This window comes from Hakea prostrata, chromosome 7 (assembly GCF_041222555.1).
Source record: "Hakea prostrata isolate BN-2017 chromosome 7, UWA_Hpros_2, whole genome shotgun sequence".
Taxonomy (NCBI): Eukaryota; Viridiplantae; Streptophyta; class Magnoliopsida; order Proteales; family Proteaceae; genus Hakea; species Hakea prostrata.
In genome coordinates this window covers 14,518,709-14,546,516 of record NC_142606.1, presented here as the reverse complement: position 1 = coordinate 14,546,516, position 27,808 = coordinate 14,518,709, and the positions used below count along the sequence as shown (strand labels likewise).

The 27,808-nt window shown below is 37.6% G+C and overlaps 2 protein-coding genes across 3 annotated transcripts; one reads left to right on the top strand and one right to left on the bottom strand.

Moving 5' to 3' along the window:
- The first annotated feature begins 4,644 nt into the window (after positions 1 to 4,644).
- Positions 4,645 to 12,108, top strand: PPR596 (pentatricopeptide repeat 596). 2 transcript variants are annotated; one of them, XR_016174653.1, is made up of 4 exons: positions 4,645 to 4,885; positions 5,499 to 6,105; positions 10,228 to 11,604; positions 11,767 to 12,108. XR_016174653.1 is itself a non-coding variant. In XM_089163554.1 (4 exons), the coding sequence occupies exons 2-4, from the start codon at positions 4,851 to 4,853 to the stop codon at positions 11,473 to 11,475; spliced, it is 1,890 nt and encodes a 629-aa protein (XP_089019680.1). In that variant the 5' UTR covers positions 4,655 to 4,742; positions 4,828 to 4,850; the 3' UTR covers positions 11,476 to 11,756. The 2 variants fall into 2 exon arrangements, 1 of the variants encoding a protein (XP_089019680.1); XM_089163554.1 differs by lacking the exon at positions 11,767 to 12,108 and having other exon boundaries at positions 4,655 to 4,742; positions 4,828 to 4,885; positions 10,228 to 11,756.
- A 772-nt stretch (positions 12,109 to 12,880) lies between these two features.
- On the bottom strand, positions 12,881 to 27,248 carry LOC149010023 (LYR family of Fe/S cluster biogenesis protein). The gene is made up of 2 exons (XM_089161076.1): positions 26,924 to 27,248; positions 12,881 to 13,267 (listed from the first exon to the last, which is right to left on the bottom strand). Exons 1-2 carry the CDS (start codon positions 27,128 to 27,130, stop codon positions 13,082 to 13,084), a joined length of 393 nt encoding a protein of 130 aa, XP_089017202.1. The 5' UTR covers positions 27,131 to 27,248; the 3' UTR covers positions 12,881 to 13,081.
- Positions 27,249 to 27,808: the final 560 nt, after the last annotated feature.

The window sequence follows — 27,808 nt, the reverse complement described above, 5'->3', positions numbered from 1 at the left end:
CCATGTGAGAACACCCAACGAGACAAACTGGGGAAAAATTTTTATTTCTCCAGAAACCTTTAAGTAATCTTTTAAGAACATGACTACCATTGGATGAAGATCTAGCCATAATTATGTAGTCTATCAATCACTGAAAGGCTCAGAAATGGCTTTACTGAACCCGAAGCAACCTACTGCTATACAAACCTAATCTACCATCAGGTTTTATGTTTTTTGTTCCAACCCAATTCAAACTGGTTTTAGATCCTTTTCTAGCAATAAATTTCAGATGGGTTGGTTTCTTTAGCTTTGGATTACAGATTGAAATGAACCAATAATTAAAGCCCATATTTATATGTCATTTTCGTTTTCATTTTCTGCCCTATTCACTCTTCACTGTTTCTTCCCACAAGTTATATTCAGAATGGTCAAAGTAGCCAAGGAAAGTTGCTCCTATTTAGGGTTTGGTCATGATGCAATCCATGGATCAAAGGTTCTTTTCAAAAGCCTTAAAAATGGATAATCTTTGTTAGGGTATCAGGTTCAAGAAGACTTCTATAATTATATTTGACTAATCTAAGAGAAGATTTACTTCATCTGATTTAGGATCGAAGCTAGATTTAGTATGCTTTCTTGTGACCTCATTGGATCAATTTCCAAATTCTTTTTCATCATTTAAGCTTTTGTAAACTAAAAATAATTAACAAAACTTCCAATTTTTCTCATATAATCTCCTTGATTTGAGAATTAACAAAGGCTCGTTTTGTTACATCTATGTAATTAGGAATTAGCACTCTCCACTCTACATTGAACTTTGAAAGAGAAACAAACTAAAATGTGAAACCAATCTAGATTTGGGTTGCCCTAGCTAGAACAGATATAATAATCTGGAAGTGGCAGGTCAAGGGATTTAAATAAGTATTATTTCAAATTTTCTATTAACTTGTCATGATCAACTTGATTATAAACAAATATATGTATGCTCCCCTTCAACTCACAGCACTGTTTCCAATTGTTCCTGACAATGATTCTTATTCTATGAATTCTTCTAGTAATCAAGTGAGGAATCTTCATCGCTTATGTCTAAGCTTAGATGGTTCTTCAGCACTCATTACAAACTTGTTCCTAACATGTCCAAAGAATGCACAAATCTAGATGCATTACATGTGACCAGAAGTGACCCCATGTAAATAAACAAGTTAAGAAAAAGAAGAAGAACAAGTAATTAAACCAACTTAATTAGCTTCTAGGGTTATTAAGATTATTAACTTATTCCTTCTGGTTGAATCATGAAAATGCACATGAAAGGATCTAAATAACTGTACTAGATAATTCATATAGAAAGAAGGTAAAGGGATTTGCAATCTTGGAGTTTTGCATCATTACCTCTCATGGCCTTTCTCTTTGTACAGAAAGTTAAGGAAGGAGAAACGAATCTGGCTAATTATGTTTAATAAGTTGATTTATTTTCTAATTAAAACCATCTGTCTCTAGACAAATGGGTAGCTTTCAGATTTCCAGTATATTCAATCAGTAGTTTATTAGAGTTAGTAAGCATTAAAAAGTGAGATTGAGAGGCTTTAAGGATATCAAAAAGTGGCTTAGAAACAGTAAAACTTTTATTGGAAAAGATAAAGGAGAAAAGGAAACCCTAAAAGTCATTAGTAGCTGGAAAGACAAAATATACTTTAGAGAGGAGCTTCTTCTTCTTCTTTTCACCATAGGAGAGACAAAAGATGGGTCAGCTGGTACTGCAAAGCATTAGAATATCAATTCATGGTTGTCTACACAAATAACATGAAAAATAGGGCATCTTATTATATATTGCTTTCATTTTCCACCATTAGATTGGGCTTTTTGTGTGTGGGTCTATTTATTACACGTCTGTGTAAATCATATAAATATGGGCAAATGACCTTTTCCTCCTCTTGTAATTGGCCAAATGATACTTAGAACACTTTGTACTAATGATAGTTATGAATTACACTACGAAGGGATCTAAGAGTCATTTGACGAATCAAATCGAAAGAAAATTGTCATTTGCCTTTCCTTTTTAATTTATAAATATAAGTGAGGGTTCATAGTTGTAGTTCTCAGGGTCCTTGGACCATGAAGGTGCCCAATTCCAAAGTGATGCCAAGGGGACCACCCTTTAATTTCCAGTGGTCTCTAGAGACCTGTATGTCTTTGAGAATTTCTTTAAACTGGTCCCCTTAGAATTCACCCACTCTCACTTTTCAAGAGATAAATTAACTTATTACTGTACCAAAAGAAAGAGCCATACCCATTCCCCCCTACTCTTTTAATTTGAGTCGGGATTTTTTACGTGCGAGAATAGGGGACTATGCTCTTTTTATGTTCTTCAACCACAAATTTAGAAGGGGATCGATCTCTAATTTACGTTTTCAGTGTTCAAAATGATCCTCCCACCACCCTCTTCTAAATTTATATTGAAAGAGTGTGAAAAAAATATCAAATTTTTTTGAATCCTTGTGAATAAAAGATCCAAACTCTCCCTTCCTTTCTAGTGAAGAATATGAAATAATATGTTATTCATTAAAATTTAAGGATGACGAACATCAGTTGATGCTTCCAATGTTTTTATTGTTTTGAGTTCAAGATCCCTTAAGGTTTTAACAATGGAAAATTCTAATTATTCAGTTATGTTGGACCATTTATGTGTTTTTCTTTTTCTCAGGTATGGGGAGAATTTATACTTTTGTTATAGCATACTTTTTGGGGGTAAAGTTTCCCTTTTCAGGATTTCATGGTTTGGACTTAAATTAGTTGGTGGTTGTCAACTACTAATATTATTTCTTATAAATTTATGGCTTCATCAAGTTTGAGTAAAGTTGGAATTTATTATCTCACTTCCTTACCAAGGCTGTTATGTTTAGGATGTGAAGAGAGGATGTGAAGAGAGAGTCTGCTACTACTGTGAGTACTTCAAACCAATCTTGAAAGCCCTCTCCTACAGGAGTTCTCAAATTAAACTCAGATGCTGACCTCAAGAATAAATGGGAGGTTTGGGTTCTGTCCTGGGAGATCATAGGGGAGTTTCTTCAGTTGCGGTCTCATTTCCCTCCCTCTTCTCTTCACCCATCGAGGGAGAAGCTTTGGGAATCCAAGAGGGTCGTCTTGCTTCAGCTGTAGGAGGGTTTGATTATCTCATGGTGGAAATTAGTGATTGTGAGCAACTGATAAAGAATCTTAACTACCAATTGCGTACTCCTTTAAGCACTTTGAATATTGTAGATGATATCACACACCTATCCTCTTATTTTTTGACTTGTAATTTTCACTTTGTTCTTAGATAATGCAATTTATTTGTTCGTTCTTTAGCTGGGAAGGCAGTTACCTTGACAGGAATGACTAATCGGCAAAATTCCACTAAGTGCAATTGGTTGTTGGATCTATGTAATTCTGACACCTTGTCTTGCTCTTGTTCATTGAATTGAATGTTGGTTTACCAAAAGAAAGAAAGAAAAAAAAAAAAACCATCGCATCATGTGGAGCAGTGAAGTTATCCATTATGTGGTTCATGTCCACTTCATGTTGGGTATCAATCTATCACTATCACATATGGGCTTTTACCTTCGGCTAGTTATATATGGGCCTGAAATTTCCATTTTAAGGTCTGGGTATCATCTGATTTGGACTACCTAGAATTGCTCTTGAGTTTTGGTCGAAAATGAATTTTAGATTGGGACATAAAAATAATAATGGAATTCAAGATCTATTCCAGAAATGCATATCAAACCCAGCTTAAGTTTCCAAGCTCACCTAGATCAACTCAACAGGTATTGGACTTGGAAGAAAATTATGGCCATGGGCTCATGGGCTCATGGGCTTAAAATAAAACTGATGTAAGTGAAAGTGTGGAGACGTTTGATTTCTACACAGGGAAAAGAGAAAATGCTTATAGGTTTAGCAACGGAGAAAATTAAAAATCTCATTACGTGCACTCTTATTAGCTTGTGTGCCGGTGTTAGGTGCTGCACCAATTGGAGGTTGTAAAATAGTATCATAGTTCATGATCCACATAAGAGCCACGTGAATATATGAATGTAATTTGTTAGTCTTTCAACTCTATAAGGAGACTACCAGAGAGGGAGAGTCATATTAAAATTTAACTTCTCATGAAACTCTTACTCATTTCTATTTAAAGATAATGAAATCTCACCCTAAAAGTAAGTTGATTGGGGATTTTCTTGTTGTGAATGTGAGCTTCATAATGAATGTTGAACCACGTTAATTATTGAATTATTGTGTGTGAATGTTTATTGTAAATTTAATATGGTACTAGAGCAAGATTCACACACACGAACGACACATTTTGTATTTTCATGACTCAATTGATAAATATCAACATCTCAGACCCTATAAGTAAGAGATTAAGAGTTCAAATCTTGCTGAGGTCGAGGTTCCACTCTCATATATATAAGTTTTCGTACGGAATTAATCAAGGTGCACATAAATTAATTGAGACATTCAGTTTCAAATAAAAATAAATAAATAACATGTAAAGCCCTTGAGTTTACAAGTTGTTAAGTTTTCATCCCTTATAATTTAGAAAAAAATTCCCCAGATAGAGTGATTTTGAAAAACATTTATCAAATAAGATATTTTTAAAAATGTTTTACTCAAATGGATCTTAGCCAATTGAGAATTTGTAAAACGGATCTTAGAACTGGGTTAGGGTTTTAGGGTTTAACGCGTATCTGAGTTCACTTTGCAGTCTTCACGACAGCCAGAAACGAAGGGTATATCATTAGTTCATCACTGACCATTATTTTTTTCTCTCCTAGGGGTTTAGGGTTTTAAGGTTTTAAGGTTTTCGATTTTCAGTCAGAAACGGTGGAGTGCTCGTCATGTGGGCACTTGGCAGAGCTGCTAATCCTCTCAGGTAATGGTTTTAGCTTCATTTCTTGTATTGCTTGTGGTTCTCTGTCTTCTTCTACAAATGAATAATTGATGAAATCTTTTTTTTCTTTTCCAATTATCCTGAAACTCTTCTGAAGTACCGAAAATTTTTCCCCCTATCCAAAAAGAGGAAAAACCACAGTTTCTTTAGTGTTCTAGATAAATTCAATCTCCCTATCTCTTCGTATGGTTTGATCTTCTTTGAGATAAATATTTGAACCTTACACCTCTGTGGTAGTGATTATGGAGTAATCCCTTTTCCTTTCCCATTGGTTTTCTCATTTCTCAATCTTCTGATTTGTCTGCAAGTGATGCCAATGTCCTCTACTTGAATGCACAAAATTCCCTGCCCCCTCGTTCCGTTTGTTGTCTTTTGATACGAGTACAACTTGCTAATAATTTTAAAATAACGCAAAAAATGTTTATATGTAATTGCTTTGTGCGCTTGCCTTAAACCTTATGCGACTCTTTATATAATTATATTTTCCTATGAGTTCTCAAAAGGTTTGCTTTTTTCCTTTTATGGGTTGTAGATGTTTACGGGTAGATATAAACAAATTTAATCAATCTAACCTTGATACTTCGTACATTCGCAGGAGCCAAGGATGTCGTGTAGGGGCTCTTCGAGCTTCTTGCACTAAATTAAATGTACGAAATGATTACATAGAGAATGCAGTGGGTATCGCTGAACCTGCTGAATTGGTAGCTAGTGCATGTCTTCTTCCAAAGAGGCCTTACCATACTCCATCTATTCATTTGTACATTCATCTATGGAATCGTGGTCTCTCTTCACAAGCTGGTGCAAAGAGTAGTGGGGATGAAGAAGAATTGGAAGATGGGTTTTCTGAACTTGAAACCCCGGCTAGCACGGATTCCATTGAGGAGAGCAACACAGGGGTGGAAATTGATGAAGATTTATTTGGGCCAGAGCTATCAGATGCTGATTCTGTAGAGAGTTCAGCTGAAGCCTCTCAAAACGCGCTTGACTTGTCGGATGATGAGACTGAGTCTGAGACTATTGCAACTAAGGAGTCAAAGAAAAAATGGCCTCGTCTGGATTTATTCAAGGCAATTGCAAGTTCTTCTCATGTAGGAAGTACCCTGGATAAGTGGGTTGCAGAAGGGAATACTGTGAGTCAGTCTGACATATCAATTACTATGATTAATCTTCGGAGGCACAGAATGTATGGAAGGGCATTGCAGGTAAGCTCTGCTTGATCCTCCTTGTATATTGAAAATTTTACAGCAGTTGCCTCTGGATTGGTCCTCATCTTTATGGATTTATTTATTTTTGGTTGTTTTCCTCCATGCTGCCATCAACTTTCTACAAGATTCAAAGAAAGTTTACACTGGACTTCCAAGTCATTCTTTTCTTCCTGAGTGAATCGTTATGCACATTCATTTGTATGATATAGATAGGTAGCTGCACTGCCCAGTTGATTGGAACCCACTGTAAATTTGCTGGTGTATGTCAGTGCTATGGCATAAAAAGTTTTCTGTTTTCAAGTATTTGGATCAAATAAATCTTCTGGAACTTATTATGTTCTAAGTTACCAGACATTCAGTTTTTCCGGTTGGGATGTTTCTTTTTAATTATTATTTTCATATTTAGTGGTTGTTTGTTCTGCTTTCTTACTTTGTCTTTTGCACGTATTTTATGCTGATCAAAAGAGGAAATTTATTCTCTGATATTAAAGCTGACAAAATGGGGATAACTGTCCTATGTTGTAAGGTAAATAAAATGTTCATCAAAAAATTTCTGACTCACAGCCCTTCTTCTGCTTAGGTAATGCATTTTAATAGTTTTGACCTCAAAAGGGAACTAAACTTTTCATTACTTCAATGGCTACTTCATCCCTACTGGTGTGAAGAGTCCTTGACTGGATCCAGTTTCCAGTCTAAGCTCTCTGGCTAATAGGTTCTTGATTTGCATGTGTTGAGATCTTGATAAAAGTTCTTTCAAGTTGTTATGTGCCATCAATATGTACCCATCAGTTCTAAAGTATAGAACTGATGCCGGCAATTTACTGAAATGAGTTGGTTGCAGTCACAATGAGTGCTGGGATAGGCTCACATATATTGGGTATAAGAAACTATTTGACGGGCTTTCAAGGAAATACATATATTAGTTTGTCTTTTCTGTGAACTCTACTTTCTATTTATTGCTGCTTCTTTTTGTTCTTTTCTAACAGATTAGAAATTCTAAGCCATCCTTAGTTTTTGTCTGTATTCCCATGATGTACATGTGGAATTCAGGTAACTTTCTCTTTACACTGGTGGTTAGGAGGATTATACTGTCTAGGTGACATGAGTTTGAGGATTGAAATGCTAAAATTTCCTGTCATGGATGCTTGAGATGGAGGCTTTTCCATGTTGAAGATTGTTCCTTGATATGCAGATTAGGGTTGGCACACTAAGCTTATGGGTAGTTTCTAGTCGCAATTTTTTCTTCAAAATAGTTAGAATTTAGGGATAGGGTTTGCAATTTGTGTTAATATTAGACGTAAGTTGTGCTTCTATGTATTGGCATGCATTCTCAGAGAGCTCACTGAAATCCAGTAATAATCCTGTTTATTGATGGTGAAAATCCATTCCCTGCTAAGATGCAGCAGTTATGAAATGTTTGATGGCCTTGGAAGGCTTTATTTTAGCCCATGTTGAAACATCGCAAGGCCTTGAGATTTGTACTGTCTAGTTTATCAATGTAATAGGCCAAATTTATAAGTACATGAAAGTGAGTGCCATTAATTAAGGGTGATTTGAGTGAAGTATGAAGTTATTGAAGAGTTCTGGAGCTGTTGAGGTTGCCATATGGGATTGGCTCCCGAAACTTGATTTCTTTCCCTTCTCGCTGTTGATTCAGAGTTACTTTTTGCAATTCTCTTTTCTGTTTGTATCAATTTTTAGTACTCATAAAATCCTATGCTTTTACAAACAAACAACAACAAGCAGCCTTGTTGCAACTAAATGAGGTTGGCTACATGGATTCTTGCCTTCCAATCAGCTCTGTTTGAGACCATGCTACAAAGCTGATTGGAAGGCAAGAATCCATGTAACCCGCAAGGATTTTCTTTAACTTCGAATTTAATTATTGGATGTTAATTCTACTTCTGTAAACAGCATTTGTTTTTTGTTCTAAACATTGCAGTTTCTAAGTTCAAGATTCAAATTGTTTTCCTGTTTACCTACTACTAGTCTACTTTCAGTTTAATAACTTTTGAAGTTCTTCTCTTTCTTCTTCTTCTTCTTCTTCTTCTTCTTCAGTTTAATAACTTTTTTTTTCTTTTTTTTGTTGTTTTGCTTTTTTTTTCTTTTGTTGTTTTGTGCTTTTTTATTTATTTTGTTTTAATTCGATATGATCTTAGATCGTTAGGCTTGATATTTGATACAAAAATGAATCATCCTTCCCTGGCATCCCTGCCACTCTCTTCCTGTGGTGAGAGACGAAACTTAGGAGCAAGCTGGAGTCATTAGATTGAGAAGCTTTAGAATGAAGGATCAAAATTATGAAAGCTCAGTAATTTTACGAAGTAGCTATTTGACTATTTTTGTCCCATTGGGTCTGTTTGTTTAGGTGCAACATTCTACAGGTTGAAACTTTTCCAAATATTTGTTTCAATAAAGTCGAATCTCTCTCCTCATGATTGAGGAGAGGCTTCCAGATTTGGGAATGGAGAACAAAGAACCTTTCCAACAGCCACCGATAGTGCAATGGAGAGCGTGGGACAAGCTTCACTCCTTGGGGAGCAGAGTCAGTAGGCCTTTGCCTTATTACCCAAGCTCGAAGAAGCTTGACTGGGCTTCTGAGTCTGTGTGGCTTAGGAGAAAGCTCTTCTCATCCAAGCAAATTGTCTTGATTTTTCGGTCCTCCATGCAATTTGGATATATTTGATTTGCATCTTTCTGATTTTCTCTATAATACCTCAGGTTTCTAACTCTGGGAAAAGGAGAAAGTATAGGCAAATACAAAATTGTTATTTCACATTTATAGAATCTAGCTGATTGTCACAGTAGTTTTTGAAATTTTGGCCTCCAATCCCATTTCCATTTTGTTGTTTTCCTTTACAATTGAAAAAAAAAAAAGAAAGAAAGAAACAGAAGGGACCACTAGTAGAGCTTTGCCATTGATGAAATTGGAATATTTTCTAGCTCTGTCTAGACTAGTAAAGAATGGCTCTAGACCATCAATCTTCTGTTATTTTGTGTTTCAAGATCTGATCTTTGGATGCCACCTTGTGTGAAAATTCAAAGCCCTATGCATCTAAACCTCATTTGGACAAGACCACCGGAGCTCACTCCCAAGTGGTTTGGTTGCCCCTATGTCCCATGTTCGAATCCCCTCTGCTCCTCTGTTTCTCACATTGGGCAGTTGTATGCCCTTTGGCCTAGGCATGGGGTCACTACTGGCTTTTGTGGATTATAATAGGCCTTTGGTGGTGCTACCCTGACGGGGTCAGTGCTTGCGTTGGTATTTCATAGGGCTAATGCTTGCATAGGTCAAACTTGAAAGTTTGAACATTGGTTGAACTCGAAAGTCCGAATAGTGCCTAGCAGGGGGCGCAAGGGCACCACTACTGCATCCCCTTTTAATTACCCCCCCCCCCCCCCCCAAAAAAAAAAACACTCATTTGGACAAAAGAGGTTCCCCCTTGAGGAGATCATTGCCTGTGACAGTGTCCACTGATTGACGATGGTTGTTGCTGCCGTTTTTTGCAGCAAGAGTTTTTGGCTTTGTTGAATCATCTGGGCTTCAGGGGAGTCACCAGAACTTTGGTTTTGAGTTTTTGGTCCCTGTAGCGTGCGTACTCTTCTTCTGTTCTATGAATCTACAGATCTCAAAATCGAAGAACGAGCTAGGGTGACGAAAACCATCATCAATACAGATGGCGTACGGGTCCTCAAAAGTGAAACCTTCCAACCTTCCTGTGCCCGTCTTTCTTATGAAAGGGGGGTTCCTCAAATCATTCCTGCCTTTCATCGTCATAAGCTTTGACATTGCCATGGTATCTCTTTATTCTTTGTGACATTGACTTCATTTCTGATCCCTATTTGCATTTCTGTGGGTTGGTCTGGTATGATCCACTCACAGAAAACAGGTTTTTGGAATTGTGGGGTCTTTGGTTAACACTTACCTCGCAACATACAGAACAAATGTTGTACGTTGTAATTTTGCTGTGAAGTTTGTTGTGTTGGCTACTTTTTATTTGAAAAAAAAACAAAGCCTTTTTGTTGTACGTTGTCTGTTTGGTTATGATCCATTTCTATTTCTCTTGTAAGGATTTGAATTTCATTCTCAAGTAAGTCTTACCCATCTTTGGTTTGCAGGTCTTAGAGTGGTTGAAGAAGAATAAGCAGAGCGAATTTGCTGAAAGAGATTATGCTTCTCTGCTTGATTTGATAGCAAAAGTACGGGGCATCCAGAAGGCTGAGCAGTATATTGGGAAAATCCCAGAATCATTCAGGAGTGAATTAGTTTACAGAACTCTTTTAGCTAACTGTGTTGCATCTACAAATGTAAAGAAATCAGAGGAGGTTTTCAACACAATGAGAGATTTGGGCTTTCCAGTCACAGCATTTACTTGCAATCAGTTGCTCCTCCTCTATAAGAGGTATGACAAGAAAAAGATAGCCGATGTTTTACTGTTGATGGAGAAAGAAAATGTCAAGCCAACCCGATTCACATACAGGCTCCTAATAGATACAAAAGGGCAGTCCTGTGATATTTCAGGTATGGAGCAGGTACTAGAGACCATGAAGGCTGAAAAGATTGAACCTGATTACTATACCCAAGCCATACTGGCTAAGCATTATATTAATGCTGGCCTCAATGAGAAGGCAGAGGCAGTTTTGAAGGAGATGGAGGGACACAACCTACAGGAGAATCGTGGGGCCTGCAAGGATTTACTCCCTCTTTATGCAGCACTTGGGAAGGCTGATGAGGTGAAGAGAGTCTGGAAGGCTTGTGAATCAAAACTCCTGCTTGAGGAGTGTGTAGCTGCGATCGAAGCCTGGGGAAAGCTTGGGAAGATAGAGGAGGCAGAAGCTGTGTTTGAGAAGATGTGCAAGACTTGGAAGAAGCTCCCAGCTAGGAACTATACAGCACTACTGAGAGTTTATGCAGACCATAAACTGCTGTCCAAAGGAAAAGATCTTGCAAAGCGGATGGCTGATAGTGGATGCCGTATTGGCCCTTTAACATGGGATGGGCTGGTGAAGCTTTATGTGGAGGCTGGGGATGTGGAGAAAGCAGACTCAATCTTGCAGAAGGCAGTTCAACAGAGCACATTGAAGCCGATGTTTAGCTCTTACATTGTAATCATGGAACAATATGCTAAAAGGGGTGATGTCCATAATGCAGAAAAGATATTCCACAGGTTGAAACAGGCAGGATATGCTGGTCGGATCCGACAGTACCAAACTCTTCTCCAGGCCTACATAAACGCCAAAATGCCAGCTTATGGGTTCATGGATCGGATGAAGGCAGACAACGTATTCCCTAACAAAGCGTTGGCAGCACAGTTGGCACAGGTTGATGCATTTAAGAAGACTGCAATATCAGATTTGCTTGACTGAGGATAGGGTGGAGTGCACTTCTCTGATCTTGTTATCCAGCCAGCTTAGATGTAACCATGTTATTTTGGGACAGATTTTTGCGGTTGCTGTTCTATTTAGGGTTCAGGTCTAGTATTGAAGAAAAGAAGGGTATCCTTCCATCCCCTTCTATAGTTCATGTTTATCTTTATTATTCCCCTGTTATTAACATGTTCAACTCTCCAAATTCTATTTCTGCCTTTTGTCTCGCATTGAAAAATCTCAGTGTTTAAAGTCTTCTTTGATGCTTTGTTGTGTCTGTCTTCTCTCCAGACATCTCTGTGCGTGTCTTGCTCTGCCTGTGCGTTTATTTCTCGCTGGCTTAGCTCCGTGTCAGCTTAGATGACAGATTCCAGGGTTTGGAAGCTAGTAAGGTTCCCTTCTCGAAAGCGTTGAGCTCAACGGAGAGAGAATGGAGAGCTTGTAATCACATACCTCTTGTATGGGATGACGATCTCATGTGGTTTATAAGAGATCTTGTGTGGGTATCCATCCGTAAGCAACCAGTGTTATGTGTTTGACCATCTTCGTGGTACATTTAGACTGAGAAGATTTCTTTATTTCTAAAATATCATAACAATTAATTATAATTTGTCCATGGCAATCTTTCCGGTGGAGTATTTGGTATTTTCTTCATCATGTTGGATACTCGAAGAAGCTTCAAATCAACTACTGCCCAACTTCGATTTCAAGACTGAAACAATATAGAATTTCGAGTTGTCCAAACAAAAAAGTAGCAGAAGAGAATGAATTATGAAACATCTACTAAACCAAATCCCTTAACCATCACTAAGAATTAGCTCATTAATATTAAAGAGAGAATTTAGGGAAATTTACAAGTGCCTCTTTAAGGTATGGTATAACTTTATTTTTATCCATTGAACTGTTAAACTTACATGTTTACCCAAGGAAATTTTTTTAAAATTTGCTTTCAAAATAATTGGAAACTTTCTAATCAAAATGCCCTTAATTCTAAGTTAAATTTATTCTGTAAAAATGATTATTATTTTTTAATAATTAAAAGCAAAATGAACTCCATCCTTTGAAGTACACCAAACTTTGCTGTTTTGTTCTTGTTTCTCTTTGCATTTTGTTCTCCTTCGGTGTTTTTCTGAATGCAAGTAGAGGAAATCTAAAAGGTCTTCCTAAATTTAGAATCTCAACAAATGGTGAAAAACAGCGTCTGCTGATTTCAGCACCCCCTTCTATTTCATGGAAGGGTAGTTAGCAATGAAGCAATATAAGCCAATAAATTCCTGTAACATATAACTATGAATATTCGCATGCAATTTCTTCACTGCTTTCTGTTTGATTGCATTGTGAAATTTTGCTTCACTTCAAGATAACCATCATCCATCCGCTTTCACGCAAATCAGAAAGTTTCAAATTGTCAAAAAGGAGACAGCATACTCCGTAGTAGCTTGAAGCAGAATTGGATTAAAGAAATAGCACAAATTTGATCTTTTTCACAAAAAGAAGTTACAAACACAAGTAGAGCCAGTTTCCATCCCTTATTTCTGAATGTTTTCTGATCCAAGATCAAGATCCAGTGACATACACTTCCGGCCAAGATAAGCTACAGAATAGCTCAGAAATAATTGCTGGCATAGAATTTTTTAAGGAAGTCTGAATTTCCTGGGTCCTTGGTGCTTAGGTCCTGTATCAGTTTATCATGCCCTATCACATACTTTCCTATGATGTGATGTCGCTGCTTCGCATGTTGTACGATATTTCCTAGATCCTCCATTGCCTTGAAAAGAATCATGTCAATCACCTGCAGATACAAAGATGTATCATAAATAAACCACATAATACATTATTTCACACCACTGAATCTTACATCCTCGAACATAATAATCTTCATAATCAAGTAACCATTCATGAACTAACAACAGAAGATGCTGAAAAAAATTTCCACTCTTTTACGAGAAAGTTTATAATCAAAATGCGAAGAAAAACAGAGATGATTCTGCATTACCATTCACCTGGACCTGAGATCCTATCGACAACAAAGAGGTCCAGTAGAAGACCAAACAACAAACAGCCCGTTGTTTCTTCTTGCCTCTTCAACAGTCAGTGGAACTTGTGCAATTAGCTAGGGTCTCCTATTTTTCCTTTTGAGTAATAAAAATACTTGTTTCTACTTCTTGAGAACCTGTTTGGATTGGAAGTATAAGCGATGAAAACAAATAGGAAGAACAGAAATTCTGTCCCCAGTTTCTTAATTAACTGAAAAGATGGGGTAAAGTATCCATTCATGCCTAGAATAACTGGGGCAGCACAATAAAAGTTGGGGCATACAGAGCTCATATGTTTCACCCACAGGGGATGACTATTCAGAGCCAGGGAGTGAAGACGGAGATAAAAGAACTGAAAAAGGAAGAAGAAGAGAATATGCTGACGTCATAAGCTCTCTACTAGTTGCAGATTCTAAGGTTAAAAGTTTCGATTAGACAGGTCAGAAAAGTAGTAAACTGGATTTCAACTACTCAGTCCAATTCAGTTTTCTGCTGTAGTGGGGTACTGTAATTGTAACTGGGATTATGAACCTCTGAATTGTTTATAAAACCAGTTCTACATGCTATACGTGAGCTGAAATGTTTTCTGAAAAAACAATAGAGGAAACAGAAAGTAGGCTAATAACCTATTTGCAGTTGTCTTCTTGCTATTAAAGAGACAAGAAGTGCCCAAATGTGTAAGAGTGAAGTTTGTTGTTTCTAGCATATTGTTCAATTTATGTTGGAACAAACACTACAAATATGGCTGCATGCAGGCACAAATTCTACGATTAATCCAAATGCTCTGTAATACCAACATATCGATTCTCAAGATTGCTTTGAAGTGGATCCTTTAGACCCTAGGCACATTCCTAGGTAACTTAGCTTACCAGCCTCTACCCTTGATTTAACAGACAGAGATGCAGAACCCAGGTAATGATAGTATGATACACTGACGGGATTTACTATGGGCCCACCCAAGCTATTAAAAAGCGATACCCAGTGCATGAGGCTCCCACACCTACCACGGTCTGGGATCAGGCATGGTCATTATGTACAGTCCTACCACCGGATCATGGCGAGGCTGTTTTCCGACAATGAAGGCAAAGCAACCAGTAGTGGCAATATTGTAATATACCAGCTTTGCAAGGTTAAAATAGGTGGATAAAGAAGAGACGAAATAACAGGTGCTAAGATTTACCATGTAGGGATAAACTAAAAATGGAAGTTAAAATAAGCATCAAAGAGGATAGCATGAGGAGAAGAGGACAAAACTGGAACAAAGAATTAGAGGATTAAATAACCAACAGCTTAACCTTCCTAGCATTGAACAGGACAACAGAAAGCTGGTCGAAGTCAAGAAGGGATAACTCCCTCAAGAGTCTCTGGATCAACCTATAAACTGTCTGGAAAACTCAATGCCTCTGTGGCTACTTTCACTAAATAGAGCTGTCACTAGACCATTATCATGCAAGCACTATTAGCTGGCATCAATCCCACTTTTACCAGCTACAATTCAAATTCCCCTCTCACACTGCAACCAAGATTGCCAGGCCTACAAGCAGAACACAACCCACACCACCCACACAAATGCACTACCATATCCAAGCAATAACAACTTAAAAATAATTGCAGTTTGGCAATTCGCAAGATCTATAAAGATTTCAATTATAAGACTAAATTAGTAAAACCCACAAAACGAATGAGCAGCACAAGGCAGACTCAGAAAAATAGGGAATCAACCAAGCCACCCTCAGAAATTCAACCAAAAAAAAAAAACCAAACTTTGATCTATTGAGATGTGAACAGAAAAGAATTAACGCTAAATTTTCAAATGATTCTGATGGTTGACTTGGAATATATGGCAGCAACTCCAAAATAGAAGCTAAAACCCTGTAGGCCAAACCAGCCACCAGTTGTGGCTCAAGTTTGGATTGAATGCACCTCTTGTGGTGATGGTCTGCTTCAAGATTTTGTAAAGGAATAGAGGAAGGAGATTCAAGAGAGAATACCTGAGAGGAAGAAAGAATTCAAGGAGAGAGGTACATGCAGCAAATGGAAGCCATTGGCTTCAAATAAAAAACTTCTGATTCAAAATCACTGTCCAGAGAAGGACTAGCACAAAAAAAATTAAAATTAAAATTAAACTCTAATATGAAATGAAATTTTGACTATAACTTGAACTCAATAACTGAAATGGAATCAATCTCTAACAAGATAAAGATATATGAAAGAAATTATAGTATTATCTCTAAGGAACATTAATTAACTGATTGCCTAAATACAACTCTCTTGGCCTTGAAAGGACTCAATTCTCAAGTTAGGTTGTGAGCCCAAGACACCCTAGTAATTATCCCACTGCTAGGATGGTCGAACTGGAACCCCATGCTTGGCAAGGAGAGAAAGTTACCATACATGAAGGAGATTATTTTTTGTTTGGGTAATTAACATGAAGGAGATTGTAAGGCCAGCTTTTGAGAGTTTTAAGTTCAGTCTACCTGTTTTACCTTGAGAGCTGGGCTTGGCACAATGGTTAGTGGACCACAGTTGTAGGCTGAGGTCAACGCATTGAAACAGCCTCTCAGAAAAAGTTACTGGATGGCAACACACACACACACACAAAAAATAATTATTGGGGGGCGGGACTCTGCCTGTGCAGAAGCCTTCGGCACAGTGTTCACCCTTTTTCTTCCTTCTACTTGCTTTACCTTGATGGTGTTCCTTGACCCTCGTAAGAATATATGCCATTTGCAGCTAAAGTCACCCTAGAAGAATGTCAAAGTGCCCCCAACAGGGAGACTAAGCAAGGCACATGATATTGTAACGGCCCAAACTACAAATGTAGTTGTGCAAAGCAGAGATAAAATTTGCTTCTGCCCAATTATCAACAATTGTATAATTATCCATAGAACCAGCAGCATGCAGAAAAACTCCCTTTCGTAATTGTACAATTATGTTGGTGTTCCTTGACCATCGTAAGGCTAATAGATTGAACTTGAAATTCATCATCTAAGGGTATAAATTTACTGTTATCATCATAGTCATATTTCTCTGCTGATTGCATTTCTGCCACATTCACCAGATGAAACTTACTGGGACATTTAATGCCCAAGTGACCCTTCTTGCCCCGATTAGAGCACAAATCATTCTTCAACCAATTATTATGTAAGTTGATTAGTATTTATCTTGATCAGCCAAGCCTTTACACGTTATGATTGGAAACACAAGGATAACTCCCTCATAAGACAGGGGATCGGCCTAGAAAGAGTGCTGGAGAATTACTATCAATGCTCTGTCAAGGGAAACTGATGGTCCCCCAAGACAGCAAGCAACTCAACAACCCCAAGACAGCCAGCAACTCAACAATTTCAGAGCTCTGAAACCAAGTCCAGTAATCTTGTTAGCTTCAACTTTTAAACAGACTTTTAATCACATGACGGGAAGGGGTTCAGGAGCCAGATAAATGCCTTATTTGTCCAAAATGTCAAGTTAAATACTTGTTTACTAAGAAGTTGATCAACTTACATGGGGACTGTTGGTGGCCCAGAAAAAGAAAAGAACAACAGAAAATAGAGAAAAGAAAGAACGCAAGAAGGTAAGTTAAAAGAGAATGCAGAGGAAGAGAAAGAGGTATATGCAGCTCATCGCAGACATCAGTTTCAACTCAAAAAACTCTCCACTCAAAATCCGTGTCCAACAATAGGCTACAATTGGGCAATCCCTGGTTCAAAAACCCAGGCTCAGATCAGTTATGGGCCCAGTCAAGTTGGGAACAATCGAGTCCACGGTTAATTGGCAAACTAGATCAGTATTTAACAGAGATGGTGGTGATTCTGTAAAATAATTTAAGTTATCAGAGAGGCAGAATTGTAGTTTGATAGGACTCTAAATCACAAGCTAGGAATTGTTGAATATAGAGGAGTCGAAACAGAATAACATTAGAAAGCATGGGTTATGGCTTCTTCAACCTTGACAAAGAATAGAAAAAGCAGAAATAAGAAACCAGGTAATAAGTCTGGGAGAGGGATTGTTATTCAAATCCCTCTTGATTCGAACTAGCATCCAACCAGAACAGCAAGCGACGAGTTCAGGAAAATTTCTGCAACTAGAACCAGCAGGAGTATGACAGAATGTATTCCCTACTCAAGAACTTACAGATCCAGTAATGTTTTGATGTTGGGACATGCAGGTAGGGTTGCCCAGAGCACAGTTGTCAGAGTCCCTACGCGAACCAAGGCATAAGAGGGGGTTAGAATCCAAGGTGACACCAGTTAGGCCAGCAAGGCTTCCTGCCTAAGCAACAAAGGCTCCCAGGTTGAACAAAGATGCCAAGGAATTGCCTAGGTGACATCTTGACATCTATGCCCAGAGGTAAGCATAGTTTCCAAAAATTAATGATAGAAGAAAGAAAAGGAACCCCTCCTTGTAACAATTTCTACCAAAACCTGATATTCATAGTTCTGTAAAATCACATGTTTATCCTGAAAAACTAAATTAAAAATAATTTGAAACTAGTTTTAGAAGTGTTAGCCTAAGTGGATCCAAACTCAATCCCATAGTCATGGACTTTGGGCTATATTTTCTTGCAGAGCTTACATATCTTTTCATGCTTATTCAGCCATATAATAGCCTCAGCCGCTGCATCAATGCCACATTAGTATAATATAACAAAAGATACATGATACAGCTTTGAAAAGCATCCAGAATACAAGTGACAACACAGAAGATATATAAAGATTTCAGCTTGTAGTTCCTAAGCTGAAGTAATTGATTAGTGATGTTGATATGCAATATAGATGACATCTATACTAGCTTAATGCCCTCATCAATATGATAAAACAAAACCTCATTTCATTTCTAGGAGGCCCTTATTAAGTGCAAATCTGAGACTAGAGAATGAAAATACAGATAAGATATGGATAAAACAAAATAAACTAAGTTGATGTATATTCCTGATAACAAATACTTCAAAAGAAATTAAATTTCAAAGTTTAAGGTAAAGGATATTGCTGAATCTGGGATTCAATTTTACAGTGTACAAAAAGACAAAATAGCTGTGGTTTGATCTTATAAAAGACTGATTTATAGCTGCAAGAATAAGAAACTAGCAAGCAGTTAAGGAGTGTTGATTATTGGAGTTTTTCTAATTTGTAAGCCATACAGCTGTAAGTCATTTGGGAAAAAACCAAACAAATGATTGGCTGAACCAGTGAGCAAAAGCCTGCCGCTACTGGATCAGTCATCAGTCAACCAAACGGAATAAAACAAGTCAATCCTGTTTGACCATAATCTTGTAAAATCATGATTTCTAGAAAACAATAAAAAAAGAAGGGCACCAGTCTTCATTGTTCAGAAAATTTCCATTTTTGAACAACAATAACATAAGCTTTCTATGCAATAAAAACTAAAGCACATGAGGCATGAGTATAGACTGTTAGGTTCTTAAATAGGCCAAAACCTAAAGAAGAAGAAACAATGTATCAACAACTTGATAGAGTTTGGTTCACAATTGTGAAGGACTGGTTTATAATTGCAAGATCATGTCTCATTAGATATGCATCCAAATAAACCCTTCAAAATAGACCAAAAACCACCCAAACATACAAGTTTCAAAAGCCTGTCCTTGCAACAATAACCTTTTCTTTGGTTTTTTTTTTGGTTGTTGGGTGGGGGGAGGAAATATAATATTCCAATATCTATATCTAACAAATTAAAAAAGCATTCAAATAGCCAATCGTAAAACAAAACTTAATCAATTATAACTGAGATCAATGCAAAGTTGACCACACTACATGAATAACACCAGAAATAGATCCTAGTAGTACTTGACTCCAAATGAAGCAAACTATAAAACCTCCTAACAATGAGTAAAATTGTGAAAAGTCATGGCTATAAGAAATTGTTTTCCTCCTTGGGTAATTTATTAGTTTCTTAAATAAGACTCCACTTTTGTGGCCTTGGTTGGTATTAAACCTAAACCAACTAATGATCAATGTACTAGGTTGGAAGAGATAATGATGAGGACATCAGTGAACAGTTCCGAGTTTACCGGCGACGCCGACATAGAGATCATCCCACGACAGCATCTATGTGGATGGATGATGAGTTCGGAGGTTATCGATTGCTATGGATCCTATGGTTCGATGAGAAACACTTCTCATGGGCAGTTTGTCATGTTATTTTCCTTAGTCTTAGTGGGTTGGGTAGTAGTTTACTATTGAAATATTTTAATTTCATGTTTGAGTCTTTATGGGCTGGGTAGTAGTTTACTATAGTCTATTTTGGCCCAATTTTGAATTATTTTGAGTTTGGGTTATATTTACAACTTAAGTTGGGGTTATTTTGGGAATTAAACATGTAGGGTTGTGAGGAATCAATTTTTTTTATTTAAACCTTGTATGGAATTCATTTTTGGCAATCAATGAATGAAAAAAAAAAAAAAAGAAGCTCATGCTGCTCTCTCTCTCTCTCCCCTAGCAGTACTAGTTCTTCCCCCTCTCTCCAAGTAAGTTCCTTCTCCTCCTTTCACCCTTATTTCCCACTAGAAAGATTCCCCTTGCTCTCCTCTACAAAGATCTACTCTTTTTTTCTCAAAAAAGACCTAGTTTCTTTCTTGGAAATCTTTTTCTTCTTCCCCAAACCCCACGGTTGTTCTAATTTTCTTGCAGAAAAAAATCTTTGTTTTTTTCTTTTTTTTTCCCTTCCCTCTTTCCCTTATACGACAATCTAGTTTTCTGTTGTTAGTCTCCCTTCCCTTCTCTTTGTTTCTTTTCTTTCTCTCCCTCTCTCCTATCACCTACTCTCTTTCCTCAGATACACCATTATTTCAAAATATATTTTTCTCCTTTCCTAGGATTCACCACTACTTCAAAATATTTTTTTTTTCTCTTATTTCTGTTCCTAAATGCTTTCTAACCACTGTTTTTGCATCCAGGATCAGCAGGTAACATTATCTCTCCCTAAATATTTCTCATTTAGTCTTTGGTAATAGTTTTGTTTAAAACAAAAAAAAAAAAACTTTCCAAGACTCCCTCTACATTGTTAATTGTTGAATTCCTTGTTAGAAATCTGATATTGATTAGGATAGCTCTATTTTCTTTTAAGTTTCTTAATACCCTTGCATTCAATTTAGTGTTATGGTGCCAAGATCCCCATCCCCTTGTTTCCCTATTGATTCTTGTTTAGTTGTGTTTACCAGTGAAGACTTATTGTGTTTATTTTTCTACTTTCGCTGTCTTACATGCATGATTAATCAGATTTTAAGTGCTGCAAATTCCTTTATTTACTATCTGTCAAGAATAGGTGTTTAATTCTAAGAGTCTAGTAGCCCACTTTGTAGGTCCCCTAGTTTCTAGGGTTTCTCCTACATCAATTCTGTTATCAGAGCCTGATTTAGAGTGTCAGTACTGCTGGACTTTTAGGTTTCGAGTTGTTAGAATTGCTGGTTTTTAGTTTAGGTGTCTTTAGGTCAGACTGTGTATGGTAGTAACTCGAAGTGGAAACGAATATTCCAATATGACTGGTTCATCAAGTGCCCAATTGACTCAGCTGCTCCAACAAAATGGAGAGATCTTAAAGGCCATTCAAACACCTCAAGAGGAGTTAAATAACCAAAGGGCAGCACAGGCAGCCCAAGCCACCACCATTCAGGCCATAGAATGTAATGTTCGGACCATTGCAACACAACTTACAGCCATAGAGGGACAGCAAGAGCAGCATGGACATAATACTCAAGCCAATGGGCCTAGGAATGAAAACTACCAAGTGGACCTCCAGAACTTTGACCACCGCCTCGAGGATCTTGATAGAACTGGGGATAATTTCCAAGGTAATGGAAGAGGTAGAGGTAGAGATAAAGGTCATGGAGCACGTGGACATCTTGGTCCTATGCATCATGCAACCTATGAGCATGACAATGCTCTTGACACCCATGATAAGAGGGTTCGATATTAGGAGGATAGTCAAGGTAGAGGCCCCATCTTATGATGGCCAAATAGATGTGAAAGTCTTACTAGATTGGATTAGACAAATGGACAGGTACTTTGATTTTTATAATATGTCGGAAGATGTTCGCTTTAGGCTTGCTAAGATTAAGCTTACCGGGGCTGCCCAAGATTTTTTGATAGAATTAGAGTACCAAGAGAACAATCTAGGACTTGAGCCAGTGACCACTTGGGTTGAGATGCAATAAAGGCTTAAAAGGGAGTTCTTGCCTATCACCTATAGGCTGAACTTATTGGATGAAATGAACACCCTAAAGCAAGGAAAATTAACTGTGGCTGAGTACATGGCCAAATTCAATGAATTTAAGATTAGAAGCCGTACTCGTGAGGATGTTGAGCAAACACTTTCTAGGTTTATTACTGGACTTAACTCAGATATCCGGTCACGACTTGCACCTCTCTCAAGCCTTTAAGATTGCTCTAGAACTTGAGACGTCCATGAAGACTTTTCCTCAAAAAAATAGCTTTCAGCCCGGAGAATCTAGTTTCCGAAGGTCTACCCCTAACACTACCAATTTCCAAAGACCTCCTGTTAATCCACAACACCCAATTGATAACAAGGGTAAAGGCATTTTGGGAACTCCCCCCATGAAAGCTGGCCAGCTCCAGTGTTTCAAATGCCAAGGATTTGGACATGTTGCTAGGGAATGCCCCAACAGAAACCTTTATGTTGGAGGGCAAGACCATGTGGATTTAGATCAGGATGATGATCAGGAGCCTGAGTATGAAGACCATAGACCAGATGAGGACATATCTGATGAGGATCTTGATATGGTATATGGGTCTAAGCTTGGAGTTGTGCGTTGTATGGTATCACAACCCAAAGATACTGATGATTGGCAACGGACTAATATTTTTATTACCTATACTTGCCATCAAGGTAAGAACTGTCGAGTCGCCATGATAGTGGTAGTAGTTGCATGAATGTAATTGCTCAAAGTGTTGTTTCCAGAATGGGGCTCAAACTAGAGGCTCACCCCAAACCGTACAAGGTTGCTTGGGTTGATCAGTCTACTATCCCTGTAACCCTTAGGTGTTTAGTTCCCCTACATTTTGCTGGTTATGAGGATAGAGTGTGGTGTGATGTCCTAGAGATGGATGTTGCTCACATCATTCTAGGGAGACCATGGTTATATGATAGGGATCTCACTACTTATGGGAAATCTAACATCTGTATCTTTGAATATAAAGGGAAAAAGATCCGATTGACCCCTACCGCCCCAAAAGAGCTTAAGGTTGTGGAGCATAAAGGCAGTACCATCAAACAAACTTACTCTTAAACACTTGGCATACTAAATCAGCAAGAATTTGAAGTTGAGTGTAAAGAGTCACGAGTTGTTTATGCTCTAGTTGCCTCGCAAAGTAATCCAGATACACATCACACATCAGACAAATTTGTTAATAGAAGTCTAGGGAACTTGTTGCGTTGTCTTATAGGAGAGTACCTTACCAGTTGGGACCGGGTCCTTACCCAAGCCGAGTTTGCCTATAATAGCTCTAAGAACCGAACCACTGGTCTATCACCTTTTGAGGTTTGTCTAGGATACCAGCCCAAGGCTCCTATAGACTTTATTCCAGCTGTGTCCAGCTCTAGGACTTCCCCATTAGTCGAGTTTTTTGTGCAGCACATATTGGATTTACATACAAGTATAAGACAGCGAATAGCACTGAGTAATGATCAATATAAGTCCAAAGCTAATATGCATCGACGACTGCAAGAGTTTCAAGAAGGAGATATGGTGATGGTTAAGATCAGACCGCAGCGTTTCACTAAAGGGAAAGCAAGCAAGCCACATACTCGTAGTGCAGGACCATTCGAGATTTTGAAGAACATAGGAGCTAATGCCTATGTTCTTAATCTGCCAACTAACATGGGGATCAACAATATTTTCAATGTGGAGGACCTTGTACCCTTCCATGGCACTCCTACTACTGCATCTTTCTATCCAGATGACCTTGACACCTTTCCCTTTGTTTTTGATGACCCTGCTGGTAAGACCCCTTCACTCCCTACTACTTTAGTACCACCTATGCCTAAGTTTCACAACAAAGTTGAGACAGTTAAAGAGATCCTTGATGAGAAAGTTATAACTACAAAAGAGGGAGGTTACAGAGAATTCCTAGTTAAGTGGTGGGGACATCCTGAGATTGACAACACTTGGATCACGATGGCGGAGCTACAACAACTTGACCCAGACATGCTAGAGTACTACCAAAGCCTTTATTCACCGGAGGTGAATTCTCCAAAGTCAGGGAGAGCTGATGAGGACATCAGTGAGCAGTCCCGAGTTTACCGACGACGCCGACGTAGAGATCATCCCACGACAACATCTATGTGGATGGATGATGAGTTCGGAGGTTATCAGATTGCTAGGATCCTATGGTTCGATGAAAAACACTGCTCATAGGCAGTTTGTCATGTTATTTTCCTTAGTCTTAGTGAGTTGGGTAGTAGTTTACCAATTGAAATATTTTAATTTCATGTTTAAGTCTTTATGGGTTGGGCTTAGAGTCTATTTTTGCCCAATTTTGAATTATTTTGAGTTTGGGTTATATTTACAACTTAAGTTGGGGTTATTTTGGGAATTAAACATGTAGGGTTGTGAGGAATCAATTTTTTTATTTAAACCTTGTATGTAATTTGTTTTTGGCAATCAATGAATGAAAAAAAAAAAAAAAAAAAAACTCTCTCTCTCCCCTAGCAGTACTAGTTCTTCCCCCTCTCTCCAGGTAAGTTCCTTCTCCTCCTTTCACCCTTATTTCCCACTAGAAAAATTCCCCTTGCTCTCCTCTACACATATCTACTCTCTTTTTTCTCAAAAAAGACCTAGTTTCTTACTTGAAAATCTTCTTCTTCTTCCCCAAACCCCACGGTTGTTCTAATTTTCTTGCAGAAAAAAATCTTTGTTTTTTTCTTTTTTTTTCCCTTCCCTCTTTCCCTTATACGACAATCTAGTTTTATGTTGTTAGTCTCCCTTCCCTTCTCTTTGTTTCTTTACTTTCTCTCCCTCTCTCCTATCACCTACTCTCTTTCCTCAGATACACCATTATTTCAAAATATATTTTTCTCCTTTCCTAGGATTCACCACTACTTCAAAATATTTTTTTCTTTCTCTTATTTATGTTCCTAAATGCTTTCTAACCACTGTTTTTGCAGCCAGGATCAGCAGGTAACATTATCTCTCCATAAATATTTCTCATTTAGTCTTTGGTAGTAGTTTTGTTTAAAACACAAAAAAACTTTCCAATACTCCCTCTACATTGTTAATTGTTGAATTCCTTGTTAGAAATCTGATATTGATTAGGATAGCTCTATTTTCTTTAAGTTTCTTAATACCCTTGCATTCAATTTAGTGTTATGGTGCCAAGATCCCCATCCCCTTGTTTCCCTATTGATTCTTGTTTAGTTGAATTTACCAGTAAGACTTATTGTGTTTATTTCTCTACTTTCGCTGTCTTACATGCATGATTAAACAGATTTCAAGTGCTGCAAATTCCTTTATTTACTATTTGTCAAGAATAGGTGTTTAATTATAAGAGTCTAGTAGCCCACTTTGTAGGTCCCCTAGTTTCTAGGGTTTCTCCTACATCAGATACGAGACCATCTCCAACTATAGATAACAACAATATTTCTTTTGGACAAACATTTTATTCCAGAGATGTCATTCATTTAAGTGTCAGGAAGGTTCCTTTTTATAGTCACAACATTGGTCATTACCATCACTTTTCCTTCAGTTTGTTTTGTAATGGCTAAAACTGGCCTGCTTGGAGCATGAGTTTTGCAGCCTGAAATATTCGAAAGGTGCATTTCCAAGAAGACCAAGTTCTTTCTATTAATTTTTTAAGCTAATTCTGTCGATATTCTGGCTAGTAAAAAGAGTTACAGACCTCAGTGTCAGGCTTTGGCTTTGTGGCAGAATTTCTATTTTTTTGGAAATTTTAGGTATAACAAAGCTTTGAGTTTTAAGCCTTTTTAGTTAGGTTTTTGTTGTTTATTGGGAGCAATCATTTACACTGTATAGGTTATTGGACTAGGAATCAAATAGGAATCTTAGTTTATTTCAACATCTAGTTGATATTAGAGTAATTTATAGTCTTCGTATGGAAGAATGAAAAATCTATAAAGAGGTACATGGTTTTGCAAAGAGAGATCTGGATTTCTGGACAGATGAATAGGTGGGTGCCCATAGGTTCTCTTTCCTAGATATTGCTCCTCTAATGCTCTTGTATTGTTTTCTTGGCTACTAAATCAAATTCCTGATAACTATTTCTGCTTCTACTTGGAATTTCTGCCCATCTATCTCCAACTCTTGTAATATTATTGGTGTCCTTCTTTTCTTTTGAGAGCCGTGGGGGAGTCTGAATGAGGATTGGGTGGGTGGAATCAGACTCAGCAATTCCTGGTTACAGCCAATCCACTACAGTTGTTCCAGGCAGTTGTGGTTCTTGGTCATTTTAGGAATCAGAAGCAACCAATTCCAGAGCCCATACCAATCTGTCGAACCTTGCCCTTATTCCTTCTTAAATCACCAGTTCTTATTACTACTTAAATCACCTGTTCCTATTCTGAACCTCATTGGAACCCATCTCAACTTTAAACCATACGTGAAAATTCTTTCTTCACATTTTAAGAACCTTATGTTATAATTAAGGATCTGTAATGGTAATGCTAAAGGTCATGTTACTCTCTCAAACTAGCGGGGGAAAAAGTCATTTATTTTTGAAAAGGCAGGGACAATCATATTAAGTTTCCTAATCCAGACCAATGAAGATCAAAAAATCATCAGACAACAAGAAACCGATACTAAAATACTTTTACTAAATCTTTCGAACATGGATCTCAAAATTTTCATTTCAATCCCAATTGCTTGATGTATCCTTAGTAGAGAATCATCTCAGAAGTGCATAACATTGTATGTGATTTGGCACTGCAAGTGAGAAATATTTCACACATGTAGTTGACATTTGAGATATGAAGAATATTTGGATCCTCTATCGGTCAACTACTTATTCATCCACGTCTATTCTTTTCTTGATGCAAATCTCCAGAAGAACAAACAATCAAGTCCATATTAGTATGTCATATACCAGATATAACAAACTTCAGACAAGAATTGGAGAAGCGAATATGCGTTCATGGATAGCTAAAATAGTCAATTAGATTAACAAGCAAATAACCAAGAGTAACTCCAGATACCTAACATGAAACCAGAAAATCACAGCTGAAGGGGGGGCGAGACCATCGTTTACTTATTCCATTATCGACCCAAAAACATTAATGATAAATAACAAAAACAATTAAACGACTCGGGGTTTGAAATCGTGAAACTGTTGTAGATCCAAAAAAGAATATACAAATTTAAAAAAAAAAAAAAAAATCAAATCCTTATAAAGGAAGACGGGGAAAAAAAACTGAGTAGATTTCAGCACCTTAGGATCCTCGACATGTTGATTTTTTCGGATTTCGGCAGAAACTGTTGAACGCAGCTGCGCTGTCGTGGTAACGTCGTCAAGATAGTAAATATCCATGATGGTTGGGATCGATCGACAGGCTTCCTTGAAGAAATCCAAGACACGGCCTTTAGCCTCCTGCAGGCTTGCAGAATTTGGTGGAACCTTGACTCCCCTGAACGACATTTTTACCCTGCAAATGCTCCCTTTCTCTCTTCCTTCCGGTCTCGGATGAGAGTTTCAGCTCTTCCTTGTAAAATTTAGATTGTGCTAAGACCTAAAGCTCTGGATGCAGTGGACCTGTAGAGGTCTGCCAAAGGAAACGGGCATGGGAATATGGTCCGGTTCAATATGGTCAAACCGCAATTAGATATTTAAACCAGTCTAACCGGCTGAGAGTTGAAACAAAGTTCGGGTCCAATTTAAGTTCCGGTCGGGCCAGAGAATGCTCATGGGCTTGAACATTCTGGATTGCCATTTTTGTGACCTTCGAGAAAGCCCATGTTGGCTTACAACAAGGGGTGTAAACGGATCAGATTTGGATCGGATAATGGTAACACCAATATCCGTATCTGGACATATTCAAATAATATTCTATCAATTTTTTAAAATAGATTTAGTAGAGTTCGGATGATATTCTGATAGTGATTTTTTAAAATAGATTATTCTTCATATCTTTACCATTTTATTTTTGTGGATTATGTTTGAAATTTAAGAACTTAGTAACTTTTCTTTTTTCTATTCATTTTATTTTTTTGTTTTTTTATTTTATTTATTTCAGTAGAAAATCTAGAAAAATATTCACATATCTCAAGTAAAAAAGTATATAAATATAAGAAAACAAGTCCAAAAAGGTAAATTAAT

Bases quoted from the DNA above. Each gene is read 5' to 3' on its own strand.
- LOC149010023 (XM_089161076.1), bottom strand. From the start codon at position 27,130: ATGTCGTTCAGGGGAGTCAAGGTTCCACCAAATTCTGCAAGCCTGCAG. The intron at 13,268-26,923 runs GTGCTGAAATCT...TTGTATCTGCAG, and splicing joins AACATGTCGAGGATCCTAAG to GTGATTGACATGATTCTTTT.
- PPR596 (XM_089163554.1), top strand. From the start codon at position 4,851: ATGTGGGCACTTGGCAGAGCTGCTAATCCTCTCAG. The intron at 4,886-5,498 runs GTAATGGTTTTA...GTACATTCGCAG, and splicing joins AGAGCTGCTAATCCTCTCAG to GAGCCAAGGATGTCGTGTAG. The intron at 6,106-10,227 runs GTAAGCTCTGCT...TTTGGTTTGCAG, and splicing joins TGTATGGAAGGGCATTGCAG to GTCTTAGAGTGGTTGAAGAA.